At 34.9% G+C, this 19,103-nt stretch overlaps 1 protein-coding gene across 3 annotated transcripts; it reads left to right on the plus strand.

The window, feature by feature from the left end:
* The first annotated feature begins 3,670 nt into the window (after positions 1 to 3,670).
* Positions 3,671 to 18,924, plus strand: LOC125676561 (cytochrome P450 4F2-like). Of its 3 annotated transcripts, none has more exons than XM_048914414.2 (12): positions 3,671 to 4,076; positions 6,254 to 6,458; positions 9,671 to 9,798; positions 9,964 to 10,088; positions 10,666 to 10,728; positions 11,000 to 11,123; positions 11,206 to 11,338; positions 11,846 to 11,969; positions 12,059 to 12,254; positions 16,331 to 16,413; positions 18,084 to 18,149; positions 18,254 to 18,924. In XM_048914414.2, exons 1-12 carry the CDS (start codon positions 3,927 to 3,929, stop codon positions 18,354 to 18,356), a joined length of 1,500 nt encoding a protein of 499 aa, XP_048770371.2. In that variant the 5' UTR covers positions 3,671 to 3,926; the 3' UTR covers positions 18,357 to 18,924. The 3 variants fall into 3 exon arrangements, 2 of the variants coding, with proteins under 2 accessions (XP_048770371.2, XP_048770376.2); XR_007370814.2 differs by lacking the exon at positions 18,254 to 18,924 and adding an exon at positions 15,811 to 15,880 and having other exon boundaries at positions 3,694 to 4,076; positions 18,084 to 18,135; XM_048914419.2 differs by lacking the exon at positions 10,666 to 10,728 and having other exon boundaries at positions 3,700 to 4,076.
* The last annotated feature ends 179 nt before the right edge of the window (positions 18,925 to 19,103 follow it).

A 19,103-nucleotide genomic window follows, 5' to 3' on the forward strand; every position in this document is an offset into this window, starting at 1 on the left:
CATCATTTTGCAACTTGACATGTCCTAACATGGCATATCTGCATGTAATATCAAAATCAAAAGTCTAAACTTCCACTTCATTGATCTTGGCCTTTGATTTCAAACAAGTTGGAACCAATATCTTGAGTGTAATTGTATTTAAAATTAAATACAAACTTCACCAAAGAAACTCGTTTACTGAGACCTTGAACTTTTACATTCTGTCTTAAAAACTAATAGATGCTCAGATCTTTATTATACTTCCTGGGTGTCATAAAAATGTACACAAAGAAATTCTTATTTTTGTAGCATTGAAAACCAATGTGAATACCAGAAACTTACTTTTACTCTAAGTCTGACAAAACTTGGAATTATAAATGTAGTTGATATCTTCAACACAAGAATTTTCTGAATTCCTTGTCCAAACACCTTGACCTGTACTCAGGTAAAAAAAAATCCTTAGGAACCAAGAGTTTCATACAGGTGATCATTCCTGCAAGTCTGACAAAACTGGGATGAAAATTTGCGCACACGTCCACGCGCACTTTCACAAGAAAGGGGCAGTAACTGTGTACAAAGGTATTTTCAGTATATTCTTTTGTTATACACATGTAGACATATCCAAATAGCTTCAATTTGTAATGAATTCAAAGAGGTCAAATATCTTAGACGCTTGTATACTGCTGTGGAACATGGACCTCAATCAGATGAAAACATACGGCCAGGGTGTATCAGCAGACAGCAAGGCTGGCGCAGTATTTTGTATTGTATTGTATTGTTTATTGGCTTTAAGCCTTACGGCTCATCAGCATAATACATATTCAATTACAAAGTATAAACAAAAAAGATGTATACAGTATGAAAAGTGGAGTGAATATTAGAGGATGGACATACATGAAGAGAGTTATAAGACAAGTTTACATAAAAAAGAAACCAACAAAAACCAGCATATACATTAGACGATAGTTTGGCTAGATCGTAAGAGTAAAGCACCTTTTAAAAATTTACCCAGATTACAGATTTGTTTTCTATTATGAATTGACATCAATTGTACCAGTTTAAACATAGAAGCATGCGACCAATAATATTTTTTTATATATGCAGATCTGAGGTTTTTGTACAAAGGACATATTAAAATAAAATGATATTCGTCCTCAACTTCGTTCAAATTACAGAATTCACACAATCGATCTTGTCTTGCTGTGCCATTATATCTACCTTGTTCAATTCTAAGCTGGTGAGCAGACAATCTAAATTTTGCTAAAAGATTAATAAGATTTTCCGGAATAGATTTTGTCAAGTAAAATTGAATGGTAACATTATCAATAAGGTGTCTATACAGAATACATTTGGGTGAATTAACAAAAAATTCATCTCGTGACTGCATGAAGTTGTCAGTTAAACGCTGTTTGAGACATTCTAGAAATAAAACTTCATTATTAACATAGTGGTTAAACCATACATCACCAAATCCTTTCGATAATAATAAATGCTTAACTTGGCAGCGCCAATTACAGTTCTTGTGATTGCAAATCAACATGTCATCATATATAGATTGAAGGATACAATTGTCGGTTTTGATAACTTTCAACCAATATTTGATAATTTTTATCATACGTAAATTATACATTGGCACACGACCAAGTTCCCCGTAAACCATATAATTTGGAGTGCACTTCTTTACATGTAAAATTCGCTTACAAAAGTCCACATGTACCTTTTCAACATCGTTACCTGGGTTAAAACCCCAAATTTCACTACCATAATTCAAAACACTTGAAACATAAGTATCAAATACATGAAGTTTTGTTACAATATTCAGTGACAGATTATCACAAATTCGAAGAATATGGTACATACATTTTCTACCCTGCTCGGCGATAATACACTGAGACTTTAAAAATTTACCATTAAAATTTAAAGTAAGACCAAGATAATTAAAACTGTCAACAACTTCTAGTTCGCTACCATTGTAAAACCATTTGCTGGCGGCATTTATTTTCCCTCCGTTACGAAAGACAAGAACTTTTGTTTTTTGAATGTTAACTTTTAGGTCCCATTCGTTACAATAAACTGATAAAGTATTTAACATGTTTTGTAATCCTGTGGCTGATTCAGAAAAAAGTACAGTATCATCAGCGTACATTAGCAAAAACAGTGATATATCTTTAAAGTCAATTCCATCACATAAGCTATTAATAAATGCATTCTCAAAATCATTCACATAGAGAGAGAACAAAAAGGGGGACAACCCCTCACCTTGCATTAATCCGTTTGTACATGAGAAGAAGTTCGATAATTCGGATTGAAATCTAACACAGGATTTTAAGTTACTATATAGTGATTTGATGATTGTAAGTAATTTACCAGTGATGCCACAGCGTGATAATTTAAAAAATAACTTGTTTCGGTTGACATTATCGAAAGCCTTTTCATAATCAACAAAACAGCAAAATAACTTATTTTTGCGTGATAACGTTCTACTAATGACACTTTGTAATGCAAATATAGCGTCTGAAGTGCCAAAACCTGGTTTGAAACCAAACTGAGCATCTGACACAGAATTATTCCCGTAACACCATTTTAACAACCTATCATTTAAAACAGAAGTAAATATTTTTGCCAAACAACTCACCAGAGTTATGCCTCTATAGCTATTAGTGTCGTTAGCATTTCCTTTCTTAAAAGATGGGAAAATAATTCCCTCAGACCAACATGTTGGAAATGTGCCACGATTAAAGATAATATTGAATAGATGTGACAACAATGGAGTAAAAATAACTCGAAATTTACAAAAGTATTCATTTAACAAGTTATCAATGCCCGGTGATTTAGCAGCTTTCGTTTTCTTTAATACATTACAAACTTCATCACATGATATTGGAACATCTAGCTCCTCGAAAATGCAACTTTGAGCTCGGTCCACATCTGTATTATTGTTATCTCCATCATTGTTACAGACAGACTTGAAATGCTCAAAAAAATTATTCAAAGACAACTCTGTAGGTGGAGACCGTGAATTCTTCTTAAACGCTTTGTAAAATTGCCTAGGATTATTCCTACGTAACAGACTAAGTCGGTTCCCCTCTGATCTTAAATACTTACGTCTGACCTGTCGTTCATAACGTTTATATTCACCTTTAGCTTCAACCAGATTACATCTGTTTTCCGGGCTACGCTCAGAATTAAAGATGTATTTTGTATTCTTTGTTCATCATTTTTATAGCATCACAAGTTTTTTTTTCAAAATTCCTCAAACTGTTTTAAACTTTGAGTCCTCCTTGATTGTACCAACTGAGCTGGACATCTCAATTGCACATGTAAATATAAACACGCTGATGACAACAGAAAACCTCAGCCACAAAATTCTTGACATACCCTATCACTGGTAAAGACTCGCTAGTTTCCGAATCCAATGATTCATAAATAGTTAACTTTATATCACATGCACAGAATGTATGTGATTGTGATACTGATATAATTGTACATGGATGGAAGTGGTGACCACTGTATATTAAAAGAGATGGAAACATTTTTCTTCCCATCTAAATATCTTTCATCCAAAAATATGACTTAGCCTTAAAGATTATACAAATATATAGTAAAAATTATAAACTGTATCAATTCCTATTTTATTTGCATTTTCCCTTATTTGCATACAAAAATGAACCCAAAGTATATACATGTATACGTATAATACTCATAACAAAAGTGGTATATTGGACGCTTAGATATAACTTTATTTATTTGCTTATCAAACGTTTGACTAGATAAAGGGGCAAAAAGTTTAAACTTACATAAATTTGTTACATGATAGAGTGATAGAAAAAAATCGCGACAAGAAGGCGTGAACATATCTATTTTTTTAAAAAATTATCTTCAGTTGTTCGGTAAATATCGAGGACGCGTGACCTTACTTCTGATCTACTACACGGCTTCATGTTGCGATGATCGTCCAAGTTTTCACAGGAATTGCAGTTGTGTATTTGTTTTCTCTTCTGGTTAAATTTGGACGACGGTACAGCAAATGGCTTCATCTGACCTCCAAAATTACCCCCATGGGGAAGATCCATCCATTTTGGGGACACTTGAACTTGGTAAGTTCGTTTTAACACTTAATCTCATGAAAGTAAGGCGCCCTGTACCGGTAATCAAACGTCCAAAATATTCACTTTCACCAATCCTTTGCCTGAGATAACCATCGCTGTTTCATTGTTTTCATTTCTCAATGAGATCACAGTGACCTTTGAACTTGACATATTGATTTGATAAGTTTTACTTTATTTATTGAATAAATATCTAAGTATCACGTGAGATTTGAAAAGAATGGCAATATGGTAATTTCTGGTGAATCAGCTTTACCGAGAGTACGCCGAGGATACAAATAGTGTTTTCATACCTCCATAATACAAACTACCTAGACGTTTATTCCTTAAGAAAAGGACAAGGACGTATCGATGGTTACCAGACTACTTCCTGCACGCCAAACGTACAATGTATCAATGCGTTTCACAATGCTTTGTCTTTGATATGTTACGCGGAGCTGGGGGCATGATAAATTTATTGCAAAATGGACAACCCTCGAAATATGAAAAACCCGTCGGTATATAACTTCAATATTTAATATTATGCACTCTCTGGAAGTTTAGAACTTACAATGTATGAAAAAGGGAAAATCCAAAAACCGTACACTAAGATACGTGTCGACAATGTATAGCTATACAGAGTGTGAGGTGTCACGAATTCAGTATTTGTGTCAACACTGATTCACTTTCTCGTGGGGATAAAATTCTTCAAAACTGGTGAAAGTGGAATATGAGTGGGAAACTGGCGACAGTTCAGTATTGGTGTAAAATTCTAAAGAGGATGTAATGCCTATAAATATGGTGACAATGGAATACGAGTGTAAGGTTGTAATGGGGTTGTAAGAATCCAAAGCTAACGACAATTCAATATGAGTGTAAACTTGTAGAGAAGATGTAGTATTCCTACATGTAAGTAAGTGATAATTCAATAAAATGGTGTAAAATTCTATTAGGGATGTGTATACGCCATAGCAGGTGATAAATAATATAAGTGGAGAGTTCTAAAAAAAGAGAACAAAATTCCTTACAACCAACCCAGTGGTCACCGCTATGAAAATGGTTTGATAAATAAATCATTATACACTGTAGATACAGATTTTCTAACCTTTCAACATCAGTACTTTCCAACATGAAAATCACTGTGCCATAACATTGTAAAATCAGTATCTTTTAAAATCTGGAACCAATAGCTTACAATTTCAAAATACACTGTATCAACATTTTTCAGCACTGAAGAAACGAGGCAAAACTCAAGCATAAACTGTCCGCTCACATTTCCGCTCATCTTATGCCCCGCTTTTTTATTTAATCTATCCCCTCCTAAAATATCAAATAATCTCTCTTGAAAACATTGATTCTCAAAAGTTAATGTAGTTATAGGAAAAGTCAATATTTATATCTTCTGAATGAAAGCAAGATGCACGTCCCTGAATTACAGAGTCAAGACACTCCATCAACATGCGGTTAAATATGTCGTTTCATTCAGGATACATTTGCAGTTATGGTAGTTTTTGTGTTCAGTTGATGTAGAGAATTTTGAAATATGGAGTCACAAATAAGCCAAAATGATAATTAGGTTTGGTGGGGGAAATGACTCCTGTTCACGATGCCACACTAAACAGCAGTCATGCTGTTAAAACGCATTGACTGACAAGCTCGGATAGATTTAGGATATATGGTATTTTACAATGGTACGTATTTACTGCATGCGTTAAATATTTAACTGACAACGGTGATATTTATTTTTATATCAGCAGGATAGATGTAAAAATATCTAGATTTACTGCTTTAAGAACACTTATATGCTATTTCCAGTAGTACGTATAAAATATGTATGGTACATTGTAAATTCTCAGTGCAAAAAATTTGAGTGAGCAAATTAATATTTTTTTTCAAATCATCATTTGTAATAATTCTCGAATGCAGTGATACTTTAAAATTTGAAGCATTATCTAAACTACGAAAGATCCTTTCGAAAGCATATTACTCTCAAATTACTACATAGATACATGTACATGTATTTCAATCTTTCCTTTCAGAAATCAACTTTTGGTTATATTCATATTTCAAATATATCATATGAACATAAAGTTGATTTCATTTGATCATATCAGCCTTTATAATCTTTTTATACAACTAGAGACTTAACATCTGTACAGTGACTGATTTACGTTGCTTTCTGTCTTAAGTTTGAGAACATGCAAGGCTACTTTAGAACCGTGCGAGATACACAAGAGAGGACCAGAATGAAGATCTACCATGGGTGGACCATGTTCTTCTATCCCGCTTTCGGTGTTTGTCACCCAGAATCAGCGAAGGTTCTCCTTAAATCCTCAGAACCCAAACCCAGGCACACCATCGGCGGATCTTACAGGCTCCTGTTGCCGTGGCTAGGTAGGGAATAACATTAAAATTAGAATTAGATAGGCTACATGAGGAATATGTTTTGGTTCCAGCTGACAAAGCTAGTAACAACATTGTCTTTGTTTGTAAGGCTCATTATTATGTCTCTTTAGTGAGAAATTTGTCCGACCGATTTTTGAAAGTGCTTTGACAGATCCACTTCAAACTTTGTGAGCTGATAGGGGGTCACTAGGAGGGGTGCATTCAACTTTTCAAAATGGCCGCCGTTTCAAGATGGCGGCCAAAAAACGTCAAAAACTCAAGGTTGTCGGATTTCAACCAAATTCAATTTCTAGGGTAATTTAGTGACTCCAAGTCCATTTCCACCATCATTTTTTTTTTTTGGAGCCGCCATTTTCAAAATGGCCGCCATATACTGAAATATTTCAAAGTGTTAAAATCTCTACAACATTTGGGTTCTGGGATAAATTGAGGGTCCACATTTCATTTCTAGCATCAGTATTTCCTTCCAATCAATTTTCAAATCTTTCAAAATGGCCGTCATTGAAGAAAATGGCGGCCAAAAATCAAGTCCGTCGGATTTCAACCAAATTTAGTTTTTATGGTTTTTGGAGTACCCTGAGTGCATATCTGGCATCAAAAACCATTTCTGACATGGGGAGGTGTTCGGAGACATTTGTGTTGGCATCCCAACACAGTTATAGCTCGTTACAACTGTATTTTAAACGAAATTGGCATTAATTCCACATTTGGTAATCATACTTATACTCCAACTGCCCTTTCAAAAGACGAAATTCTTCAAAACCATGCTTCAGTTTTAGACACATTTAATATTCCAGTCAATGGGTCGAATGAATATGAGTTACCGTACCTATACTGGGTTCCTAAACTACATAAAAACCCTTACAAACAAAGATACATTGCTGGATCCAGTAAGTGCTCTACCAAGCCCCTATCTTTGCTCCTCACGAAAATGTTAACAGCTGTGAAGGAGAAACTTCAAACTTACTGTGCGACTACATATGCCAGAAGTGGTGTTAATCAAATGTGGATTCTAAAAAAATTCTAAAGAACTTTTAGTAAACTTGAAATACAAGGTGAAGATAACGAACAGTGATCAATCTCATAACTCCTACAAGCAATACAAAATAGATAGTTGGGCAAACACGGACCCCTGGACACACCAGAGGTGGGATCAGGTGCCTAGGAGGAGTAAGCATCCCCTGTTGACCGGTCACACCCGTCTGTTGGAATTCCCATGGGCACGAATTGTGCTCCTTTGTTAGCTGACCTGTTTTTATATTCATATGAAGCAGAATTTATTCAAAAACTTCTACGTGAGAAGAAAAAATCTCTCGCTGTGACCTTCAATTCGACTTTAAGATATATCGATGACGTTTTGTCTATTAACAATGATAGCTTTCATTCATATGTCGAGTTGATATATCCCTGTGAGCTCGAAATAAAGGACACCACAGAGTCGTCCACTTCTGCTTCAGACTTAGATATTTTATTGAAAGTAGACATTAACGGCAAACTAACAACTCAACTGTATGACAAATGGGATGATTTCAGCTTCTCCATCGTCAACTTCCCACATTTATGTAGCAATATTCCATTATCTCCTGCACATGGTGTTTATATATCTCAACTGATTCGATATGCAAGAGCTTGTTCTGGGTATAGTAAGTTTTTAAATCGAGGTAAGCTACTGACAAACAAGTTGATGGTACAGGGATTTCAACAGTCTCGATTGAAGTCAGCATTTCGCAAATTCTATGATCGTTATAACGATCTAGTTCGTCAATACAACCTCGCATTGGGTCAAATGCTGTCTGACGTGTTTCATACCGATTGTTAAGCCGTTCTTGGCACACTGATTTTGACTGCGGATAACTCCGTTTACCTGATCAGGATATGGGGCTCACGGCGGGTGTGACCGGTCAACAGGGGATGCTTACTCCTCCTAGGCACCTGATCCCACCTCTGGTGTGTCCAGGGGTCCGTGTTTGCCCAACTATCTATTTTGTATTGCTTATAGGAGTTATGAGATTGATCACTGTTCGTTATTTTCACCTTACATGAAAGAAATTTGTTGTTCAAGAAGTTTTGAAAGTTCCGTTTCAAAATTTATCTTTCTGAAATCCAGTAGATCATAGAAATGTTTCCTGCCTCAGAAAACAATCTAACCTAACATGACAATTGTTTGTTGTGTTTTTATGCCTCTACGATGGAATGGTCGGGTCATATTCATATAGTGTTAATACCTTTGCCGTCCTGCAATCATTCCATCCTATTGTCATAATTCAGTTTACCTTCATTATCTCTGCTAATAATGCACATATTTATCTGAAATTTGATAGATTTATATGTAGATACACCCACAGGCACCTGGAGTATGAATATTACTTAACCCCTCTTCCCTTTTTTATTTGATAATTTTTTGTGGCAATGATTTCTCTGAAATGTGCGAGTTCCCTGTCTATCTCATAATTCTTTTGATTTATTTAATCGTTTCATGCTTTTTGTAAGTTTTTGAGATTGGCCTTCTACCGGTATATTTTATCATATGAATTTGGCCACCCCAGAGTTTTGATTCTAGGTCAGGTCCAAATTAGTCATATAATGTTAATGTTACATATATTTTATAATATAAAGCCTTTCACCAGTATAGGCACTCTCGAAGGCATTTAAGATCTTGTTTTATACTGTTGCTGAATATTAGAATTTAGCTTAGATATTCATAACAGTGAATTTTTAATAGCCCTTGGGACTAGTGATACTTAAGGCCCGTGAACCTCTTGTTATAATTTAAATACCTGTATCATGCATCAGTAGCCGTAGGTGATAATCTAGAATGATTATGGGGGAAGATTTTGTAAAGACTAAACCCAGATCCGGACCAATATATATTTTTCTTTTGTTACTTGATATTATATCCGGAATAAAACGTTACTTTAAATTCTAAGACCAGACATTTAAAGAAGGAACAATTTCATCTCTTTGTCATGTGTATGGGAGAAATCAAAAGAATAAAATAGCAAAAGTTTTACACTATACGAATAATACTGCTCTCTACAAGACACAAAATGTTTGAATAGATACAAAATTGTGAAAGCTCGAGACAGCCCAATGAATTTGTCAAACAATAGATTTATAGTATTGGATAAAAATGAGAAGTTTCCATATTATTTGAATACATGCTTATGCGATCTTAATAGACATTCCATGGTAACTTTAAGGCGATGGCTTGCTGTTGTCTGGAGGTCGGAAGTGGGAAAGAAATCGTCGTCTGCTGACGCCTGCCTTCCATTTTGACATACTCAGACCGTATGTCCAGATCTACAATGACGTCGCTTCCGTTTTCTTGGTACAGTGTTGTCGTTTTGAAAACTGGAAAATACAAATTAATAAATGAATAAGATTTACATTGCATCATTTATATGAGAATTTTCCCAAAACTTATTTAATTTTAAAAAAAAGAAACCTTTATTATTTCAATTTGCCAAGCTTGTGTACCTTATGCTATTTACAGGAAAAATTCCAGAACGCCTGCGACTCAAAACAAAGCATAGAAATTTACAGTTTGGTGTCACTGGCGACTCTAGACACCATGTTACGGTGCTCTCTGTCATACCACGGACGTGTGCAGGAAATGGGGTCAGTCATTCATATTTAACGTACCGGTATACACTGAACAAAACTTGTCACAAGACCTAAAGTAATGAAGGTTGAAGTCTCGTCAAATGAAGGACCTTTGTATTTCCATGGGGGAAATGGTTATGGAATACTGACTATAATATGGTGTTTTAAAAATCTGTCCAAGATCCACAGAATCAAAAAGGAAAAATATCTGGTTTATATTAAAGTATGAATTGTTTTATCTATGTCTAACTCAAGCCTTGTCCTCTGGGATCTGGAGAGGTTCTACATGAAAATATATAACGGCTGTCATACCGTTTTTGCAATTACTGCCACCTAATAAATTCAAAGTAGCTTTAACTTGTAAATTTTGTAGTTTAAATTTATTGACCTGCGGTAAATCAAATATTTACAACATTAAAGAGGGTACATTTACAGACATGTATAATCTACCTGCATAGTAATAAATCCTTCGAAAGTTCTCATCAACACCAACAGGGTGGGTAGCTATAATATTACATAATATAAATCTCAATTGTATTTCTCTTATCCTGTGATTGTCATTTATTTGACTTGCATTCGTTTTATGTTTTAGAGAGAGTCATCCTTATGTAGACGCAGTCCATAAGTTAGTTAAGCTTGCCATTAAACGCATGATGTGAGTTTGGATCGATAGGCAACATTCTTTTGTGTTTACTAAATATAGTTTTGCAGCACACGTGCTTTTTGTACATGTGGCATCCTTTCAGAAAAATACCCATGTTTCTGTCATCTAATTTTCTTCTTCTTGGGGCGCATCACAATGTCACGTGTTTCACTATTTTCTTATAAAATCTTTATCTCTTTGATGTGTTTGAAAACATTAATGAACACTCAGACCTTTGCCTCACAGTAAATATTTAGACATTTGAACTATAATAACATTGCAGATCACCATGGTTGTACCCCGACTTCATTTATGGTTTAACACCTAGTGGAAGAGAGAACAAAAAATTGACCAACTATGTCCACCAATTTGCAGATAAAATCATTCAATCCAGACGCGAAGCACTGGTAAGCAAATACATTGTACTATATGATGGTGTATTCGTCTGACATACAACAGGTACCACCATTTTTTTCTTGTTTTTACCAGAAAACCGATCCAGATTTAACAAAAAAGCTTCGTAGAGATTTCCTTGATATTCTTATCACAGCCAGAGACGAAAGTGGCAAAGGTCTCACTGCAGAGGAAATCCGGGCTGAGGTCGATACGTTTCTTTTTGAAGGTGGTCCTTACGTTAGTTTAAGATACTTTTGCAATATTATATATGTATATATAATATCTGTATCTCGAAATCCAAGGGTCTTTGACAAAACTTCTCGATGTCCAGGGGTTCAAGATATACGATCAAAGCGGGGTATTTAAGATTAACGTGTTCGAGGTATCAGGAGTTTTTTTTAAAATCATTTATATGGATCGGCGAGCGACTTCGACATAACCGGGTTATTCGAGATAACCCATATTCGAGATACAGATATTTTGTATAAATATATATATGTGTATATGTTGAGATGATATTATTTTATTTTCCTCTGATATACAAGTGTTTAAATTGCCAAATTTTAATCTGTATATAATACCTTACAATATGTTAGTAACAGTGTTGGAAATCTCATGTGTGTCCATCTCCTTGAGTGTCTAACGACGAGTTACTTACCGTTTTTTAAGGACCGAACTATTCTTTTTAATTGAAAAATTAGCGAATACTCATTTAAAGCATACTGCCATTTAGGACACGATACAACAGCATCAGGCATTAGCTGGGCAATTTACTCCTTGGCTAAATACTCAGAAATACAAGAAAAGGTTCACCAGGAACTCGTGGAAGTCTTGGGGGAACGTCAACAACTACAATGGTAAATCAATTCCATGTATATAAAGATATATTCAAATGATGTCAATAACTATGAAGGAAATGTAAAAAAGGCCTTTTTGTATTTCATAGGGAAGATTTAAATGAACTGAAGTACATGTCGATGTTCCTACGGGAGGTGATGAGGATGCACTCCCCTGTACCAGGAATAGCTAGACACCTTACAAAGCCGGTAGTAATTGAAGGAGTGGAAATCCCAGCTAACTTTGACATAGATATCCCCATACACGCAGTTAATCATCACCCAGACGTCTGGCCTGATCACATGGTAAGTATCCACACGATACCAGGAGAAAGTGGGTTGGTTGGTTTTACATGTACTCCATGCTATTTCATTTATTCATGGAAATTGTTTATGATTGGTTTGTCAAGCATAAAAATTGTTACTTAGGTTGTGCTCAGTTTGATATTCACCGGAACTTGACTCCTAATCTTCCTATGTTAGACTCCTTCCTTGCTTTGAATAGCGGATACTGGCATGATGCTTTTTCTGTTTACATTGTTACACTGGAAATGAGAACGGCACCGATATATTTTGTGTTTTATAACCCCTGTTGTGATGGTGGATGAATATTATATATTATGGTATTTTCCAATTTTGTTGTCATGTTTTCTATCAAAGGAATGAATCGGTTTTTATCGGTATTTATGATAAGATGGCCAGATTAGTGGTAACATTTACATATTTGTCACATTAAATATTTCATGAATTTCTCCGAGAATGTTTGCCATTCTATGTATTTTCTAGAAAATTGTTGAAAGATACAGTCTTTATAGATGTGGAAATGACGGGTTGAGAGTTATCCTGCACCTGATTTTGAATATTTTCAGTTTCACAATTTGCAAAATGCAAAGTCTTTGATATTTTGATAACATATTTTCAAATATTTGATCCATAATATTCACCTATTGGACAACTAAAATTAACATGTTTGTATAAAGCGAGTTCCAAAGATGTGAGGATCATTTAATTAATCTTTTATCTAAAGCCAATCCCCTATCATGAATGACATCTTGTTTAGATTAAATGAACTTCTTAAATTTCATTTGAAATTCTCATTGCCAAGATATATCATATGCTATTTGATCCCTTATAGCATCCAATTTCAAGAATAATATGATGTAAATGATATAAAATTTATATTAAAACAAGATGGTGTTTACTGTCTGTTGCACATTTCTGCAATTGCCTGAGTTGGGACTTTTTTGTCAAGAAAATTATACTTAAAATTACTTATCACCTTCACTGTTTGTGTACTTCTGTTTTGTGTAACGTTAGTTAAGAAATACTGTTAACCAATTTTTTTTTGCGTTTGAGAAATTTTAACGAGGTTCATGAGAACCTTGTAGTGGCGAATATTTTTTCGTTACGAATCAGTCCTTTAATGTATTTTGTATTTATTGAAGATTTTCTCGATCGCGAAAATCAGTCGCTGCGAACTAGTTTATCATTGGCAAATCACGAAATAAAGTCGCGAATAAAAGTTGGTTTACAATGATTCATTTACATGAGCAACCCTTTACTAGTATCGTGTACCGCCACGTGTCAAAGTCCTGTGCAATTTTTAAAATTGGTCAATTATTAGAATATGTATACTTATTACTTACCAATGCAATTGAGAAGAACAGACAAATAACCCCCACCATGTGCCACGATGATCGACACAGCGACTCAGTAGAGTTATCGAATTTTCTGTCGTCAAGTGTGTCGAATTGTAGGACATGTGAAACGGTTTTCAACACTACTATTTTCTATGAAAAATATTAAGATCAGTATGTGTAAATGCAAAATTTATCAGTCAGAAAATCTAAATGTCCAGAATGATTATTAATCGACGCTAAAAGAGATTTAAAATGATCAATTCAGGGTAACAAAAGAAGAAACCTATTGGGCCAGATTTGGTTTTAGTTTTTACAAAACACTCATTCATATTTATTATAGTTTATCATTTTAGGCTAAACAAATGCAATAAATTGTTTTTCACACATCGCAATGCCTTTAGTATGTGGATATACATGTAGGAAACTTTTTCTTCTACGTGAGAAGAAAAAAATTCTTGCTGTGGCCTTCAATTCGACATTTAGATATATCAACGATGTAGTATCTATTAACAATAATAATTTTCATTCATATGTCGATTCAATATATCCCAGTGAACTCGAAATAAAAGACACCACAGAGTCGTCCACTTCTGCTTCATACTTAGATATTTTATTGAAAGTAGATATTAACGACAAACTAACAACTCATCTTTATGACAAACGGGATGATTTCAACTTCTCCATCGTCAACTTCCCATACTTATGTAGCAATATTCCATTATCACCTGCATATGGCGTTTACATATTTCAATTGATTCGATACGCAAGAACTTGTCCTGCGTATGGTCAGTATTTGAATGACAAACAAGTTGATGGTGCAGGGGGTCCAACAGTCCCGTTTAAAATCAGCATTTCGCAAATTCTATGGTCGTTATAACGATCTAGTTTGCCGATACAACCTATCATTGGATCAAATGCTGTCTGATGTGTTTCATGCCGATTGTTAGGCCGTTCTTGGCACACTGATTTTGACTGCGAATTGCTCCGTTTGTCTGATCAAGATATAGGGCTCACGGCGGGTGTGACCGTTCGACAGGGGATGCTTACTCCTCCTAGGCACCTGATCCCTCCTCTGGTATATCCTGGGGTCCGTGTTTGCCCAACTCTCTGTTTTGTATTGCTTATAGGAGTTATGAGATTGATCACTGCTCGTTATCTTCACCTTTCTTTTAATAGATCTCTCACTACGATGTACATGTAGCATGATACATGTATTGTTTACGTTATGTCCAAATGATATTTCATATTTTTGTAATGGTAATATCCTGTTTTTATCAGTTTGGGGCAACTTGTTTTTTTGTTTTTTTCATGAACAGTAAAACATGTCATAAATACATTTACATGATATTAAAATCATAAAATGGAAGCACAGAATGAATGATCAATATCCTCAGAAAAAAATCTGCTATCAGGAGATATAGTTCCACTTGATTGCTTTTGTGTACAGGGAATTGGCTTTCACATATATTTGTTGGTGGATTTCTCCAATTCTCTTTAAGTTTCCCTCTCTTTTCTTCACTAATGGATTCCATCGTACAACAACCATATGAATGGAATCCTCAGAACATCTGTTTAAGGCAAGGAAGGGATCTAACTTTGTTTGATCTTCATGATTGTGTAGCTCAATTTGGTTCCCATTTGCAGCTAAGCCATTTGTCTTAAATTCACCTGTATGTCTTGATGGAGATGTTACATACGTACCAGCTCATCTGCAAAGTCCAGGTCTTTAGGTATATCTGTCAGGGTCCAGGTGATGCCTTCTTTACTAATTGTTGTAATTTTCTTCATGACCCAGGCTATACATAATATGAAAAGGAGTGGTGACAGCAAACCACCTTGTTTTACACCGGTATGAATGTGGAATTTCTCTCTAAGTCGTACATGTATACCGGTACTACAGACAACTTGAGAAGAAAAGTTTACATTCAGCGTTCGTATAATGAGAATGATTTTGCCAGGTACAAGTATGCTATAATGCTTTCACATCTTCCTTAAGAGTTGGTCGGTTGACACTATCAAACGCATTGGTGAAATATAGGAAGTTGAGTTTGTCTGAGGGCAAATAATTGTTTAGTACAACACTGAATTTTTCTAAATCCAACGTGCTCTTCCCGTAATTTTGGATTTACTATGGCCAAAATTCTGTTCAGTTTTACTCTGCTTAGTATTTTACTGGTGACGGATAATAAAATAATGCCTCTCCTGTTGTTTCAATCCATTAGATCCCCTTTCTCTGGTACTTTTACAATGAGACCAATCTACAAGCATGATGCCAACTCATCCGATGTTCAGGTAGGTTGATGGGGCCACAATAGGGGATCAAAGTTTTACATACAAATATAGGGAACATCTTTAAAAATCTTCTTCTCGAGAACCTCCAGGGGTAGGTTGGGGCCATAATGGGGACTAAGGTTTTACATGCAAATATATATGGAAAGTCTTCAGATACGGGCCAAGGTGACTCAGGTAAGCGATGTGGCCCATGGGCCTCTTGTTTCTTCGTCTTGCGAAGCTCGAGTCTTGTTTTGGAGATCACTAGATAGTGGTCACTTCCTGTCTACCCTGTGGTTTGTAACAACACCATCAGACTGCCTCTCCATCTCTTGTTGATAATTATGTGATCACTTTGGTTTTTATTACTTTTACATTTATCGATCAACAGCTGAGTTTTAGGAAGATTCGTCCATCTGAGACTTTTCATTCTAAGTACTTTATAAACAATGTTATCCATACTTGTTTTAGGAATTCAAGCCCGAAAGATTTGAAGATGAGGCTAAATTGTCACGTGATCCTTTCAGTTATTTTCCATTTTCGGCAGGTCCAAGGTAAGACGATTTATTCCAACGTAGCTAGAAATCTGAAATTTTCCCTATTTAGCTATAATTAAGAATGTTGCACCAAAGTTGTCAATTGTGTATCGCCTGTGTTAGTCGTAGCCCAAACGTAAAAGTCATTTCTTAATTTGTATTTCTAGAACGATAATAACATTTAAAACACAATGGATTGATTTAAGTTTTTGAATCTACGGTAGATAAAAATGCATGAATGCGATTCATTGACATAATAAATGTGTATTAAATACTCAATCGTATTAAATACTCAATCTTCAGAACCGCCGCGGTGGCCGAGTGGTTAGAGCGTTCGCCCCGCATGTGGGAGGCCGGGGTTCGAATCCCGGCCGCGACACACCTAAGTCGTTAAAACAAGAAGTGACAATTCCTAAGTCGTTAAAACAAGAAGTGACAATTCCATCGCCAAACATTCGGCATTAGGTGTAAATGTCACGGGTCCTCGGAGATGACTTTAAAAACGGATGACCCGCCACACAGTAGGCGTGGCACGATAAAGAACTCCCACTGTTCAATGGCCATAAGCATAAGCATAGGCTAAATTTGAAGCCCTTCACCGGTCTTGGTGACGTCTTCTCACCTTAAGACGAACAAGATGAAGAATCGCTTTCATGAGGCGTCCAGTTAAAATTAAGGTCGATCGATCCTCATGTGACTTATCAATAATAATGGTTAAAAGTGCAAAAACTGTATTAATTTCCATTCAATATAGTTAAATTTAAACAATAACCATAGAAAATGTGTATGTTGCCACATTTTTAAAGATGTCAGACATTAAAAAAAAACGGAAGTATATGTTAACATCAGAAAATCACACATTTTCGTTGTACAGAAGAATTAAAATCTATAAAATCTTGTTGAAATGACAAATTTTAAATGTCAACAGTTTAAGAAAACTGTTAATTCATAAATATGTATAAATTAATTGTGGATATTAGGGAAATCATGCATAATAGACATGCAGTAGGAGAAATACCAGCATAGGAGTTATTGCCCATGACAACATTTTTTGAACTATAAAGAATTGATTATCTATAGAAAATATACATTTTTTCAATATCAATAGTTTACCAAATTTTTTATTTTATATAGTAAATAAAATTCCTCTGAAGATATATTTCTTTCATGAGCAAAGTTTAATTTTATAAAGATTTTTGCAAAAACCTATGACATCACACGAGGATCGATTAACCTTAAAAGGTCAATCTCTGGTATACGGTATCACCAACATTTCAAATGACGTTTTACTTAAGACGTTAAGCAAGATACAATCAATCAATCAATCTTCAGTTATCCTACTTGATATAAAAATATTTTACATATGTATATCATTTTTGCTAGGGACGGCTATAGCACAAGTACGAGTGGATTTTAGTAATAAAAAAAAGTATTACTGCAAAGTTGTCTACAAAAAAAATGGCAATTTGTCTAAGTAATTCGCCTCATCATCGCACTACCCTCACTCAGGGACTATAGTTTATCTGTGAATTTCTTTCGGTATTCTTTTTACCTTATCTGTACACTATTTCCACTTAACTAAAACCAGTCACCCGTAGAAAATTCAGAATTTTAACTAATTGGGGACGCACCTGTAAGACCAAATGTACTGTGCTTATAAGAGTTTTAATCAGATTTCATCTCTTTAGGAACTGCATTGGACAAAACTTCGCAATGAATGAACAGAAGGTTATGATTGGGTCGTTACTGAAGAGGTTTGCCGACTTTCATTATTCAGCCTGTATTATTGGTATTATATATAAGAGTTTAATCTACTTTTCATTTTAACACTGTCTGAAGCTTTTAATAAAACTTTCAGATTCAAAGTGAGTTTAGTAGAAGGTCACGTATATGAAGAATTCCCGGATGTGGTGATGCGACCTAGGTATGGCATCAAGATTAATGTAGAAGAGAGGAAGTAGTCGACAGCTGTGGATCTGTAAATGATGGAAGCATAATCTTTATACGTCATTCGGGTCAAATGCACCGAAAATAGATTTAATGATGTATGTTTGTAGAATAATCCAAAAGGGGAAATCATCCTGTTTGTGTAATTTTAATTCCTCGTGTCTGTCTTGTTGACTCGTTAAAAATGACCGAAATCAATAAGAATGAACAGATTTACCTCTCACTTCTGTGACGTCATCAGAGACAACGCTTGGGAAAGTAATAATGCCGATGTCATTTTTTAAGTAAAACGTCATTTGAAATGTTGGTGATATACCAGAGATTTACCTTTTAATTTTAACTGGACGCTTCATGAAAGCAATTCTTCATCTTGTTCGTCCTAAGGTGAGAATGAAACACAACTGACTAGGATCTTCACAGTCCGCTGTGATAGTAGATAATTGCTATTTTCCTCAGACAATCAATATGACGTAAAATATGTCAATATATATTTGTCAGTCACGAACGGTATAGTATTTTTGTAGTGTGTGTTTTTTTTTAATTCGATACGATAGCTTAATTTATAAAAATTTCTTTTCATCACATGCGTGTTACTTTTTTGCTTTTAAAAGGCACATCAAATATATATACTTTTTCAAGGTAAATTCCTTGATAATTTACTACAGAAGAAATGTTGATGCATTGATTTATCATGGCAAAAACTTTTTTAAAATACGTTGATTGGTATTGCGCAGAACAGAATTAGCATTATATATATATAT

This window comes from Ostrea edulis, chromosome 1, assembly GCF_947568905.1.
Source record: "Ostrea edulis chromosome 1, xbOstEdul1.1, whole genome shotgun sequence".
NCBI classification, from domain to species: Eukaryota; Metazoa; Mollusca; class Bivalvia; order Ostreida; family Ostreidae; genus Ostrea; species Ostrea edulis.

Coding starts and splice junctions, on each gene's coding strand:
- LOC125676561 (XM_048914414.2), top strand. CDS start 3,927: ATGATCGTCCAAGTTTTCACAGGAATTGCAGTTGTGTATTTGTTTTCT. Junction 10,089..10,665: donor GGACGTGTGCAGGAAATGGG/GTCAGTCATTCA, acceptor TTTATGTTTTAG/AGAGAGTCATCCTTATGTAG. Junction 11,970..12,058: donor GAACGTCAACAACTACAATG/GTAAATCAATTC, acceptor TGTATTTCATAG/GGAAGATTTAAATGAACTGA.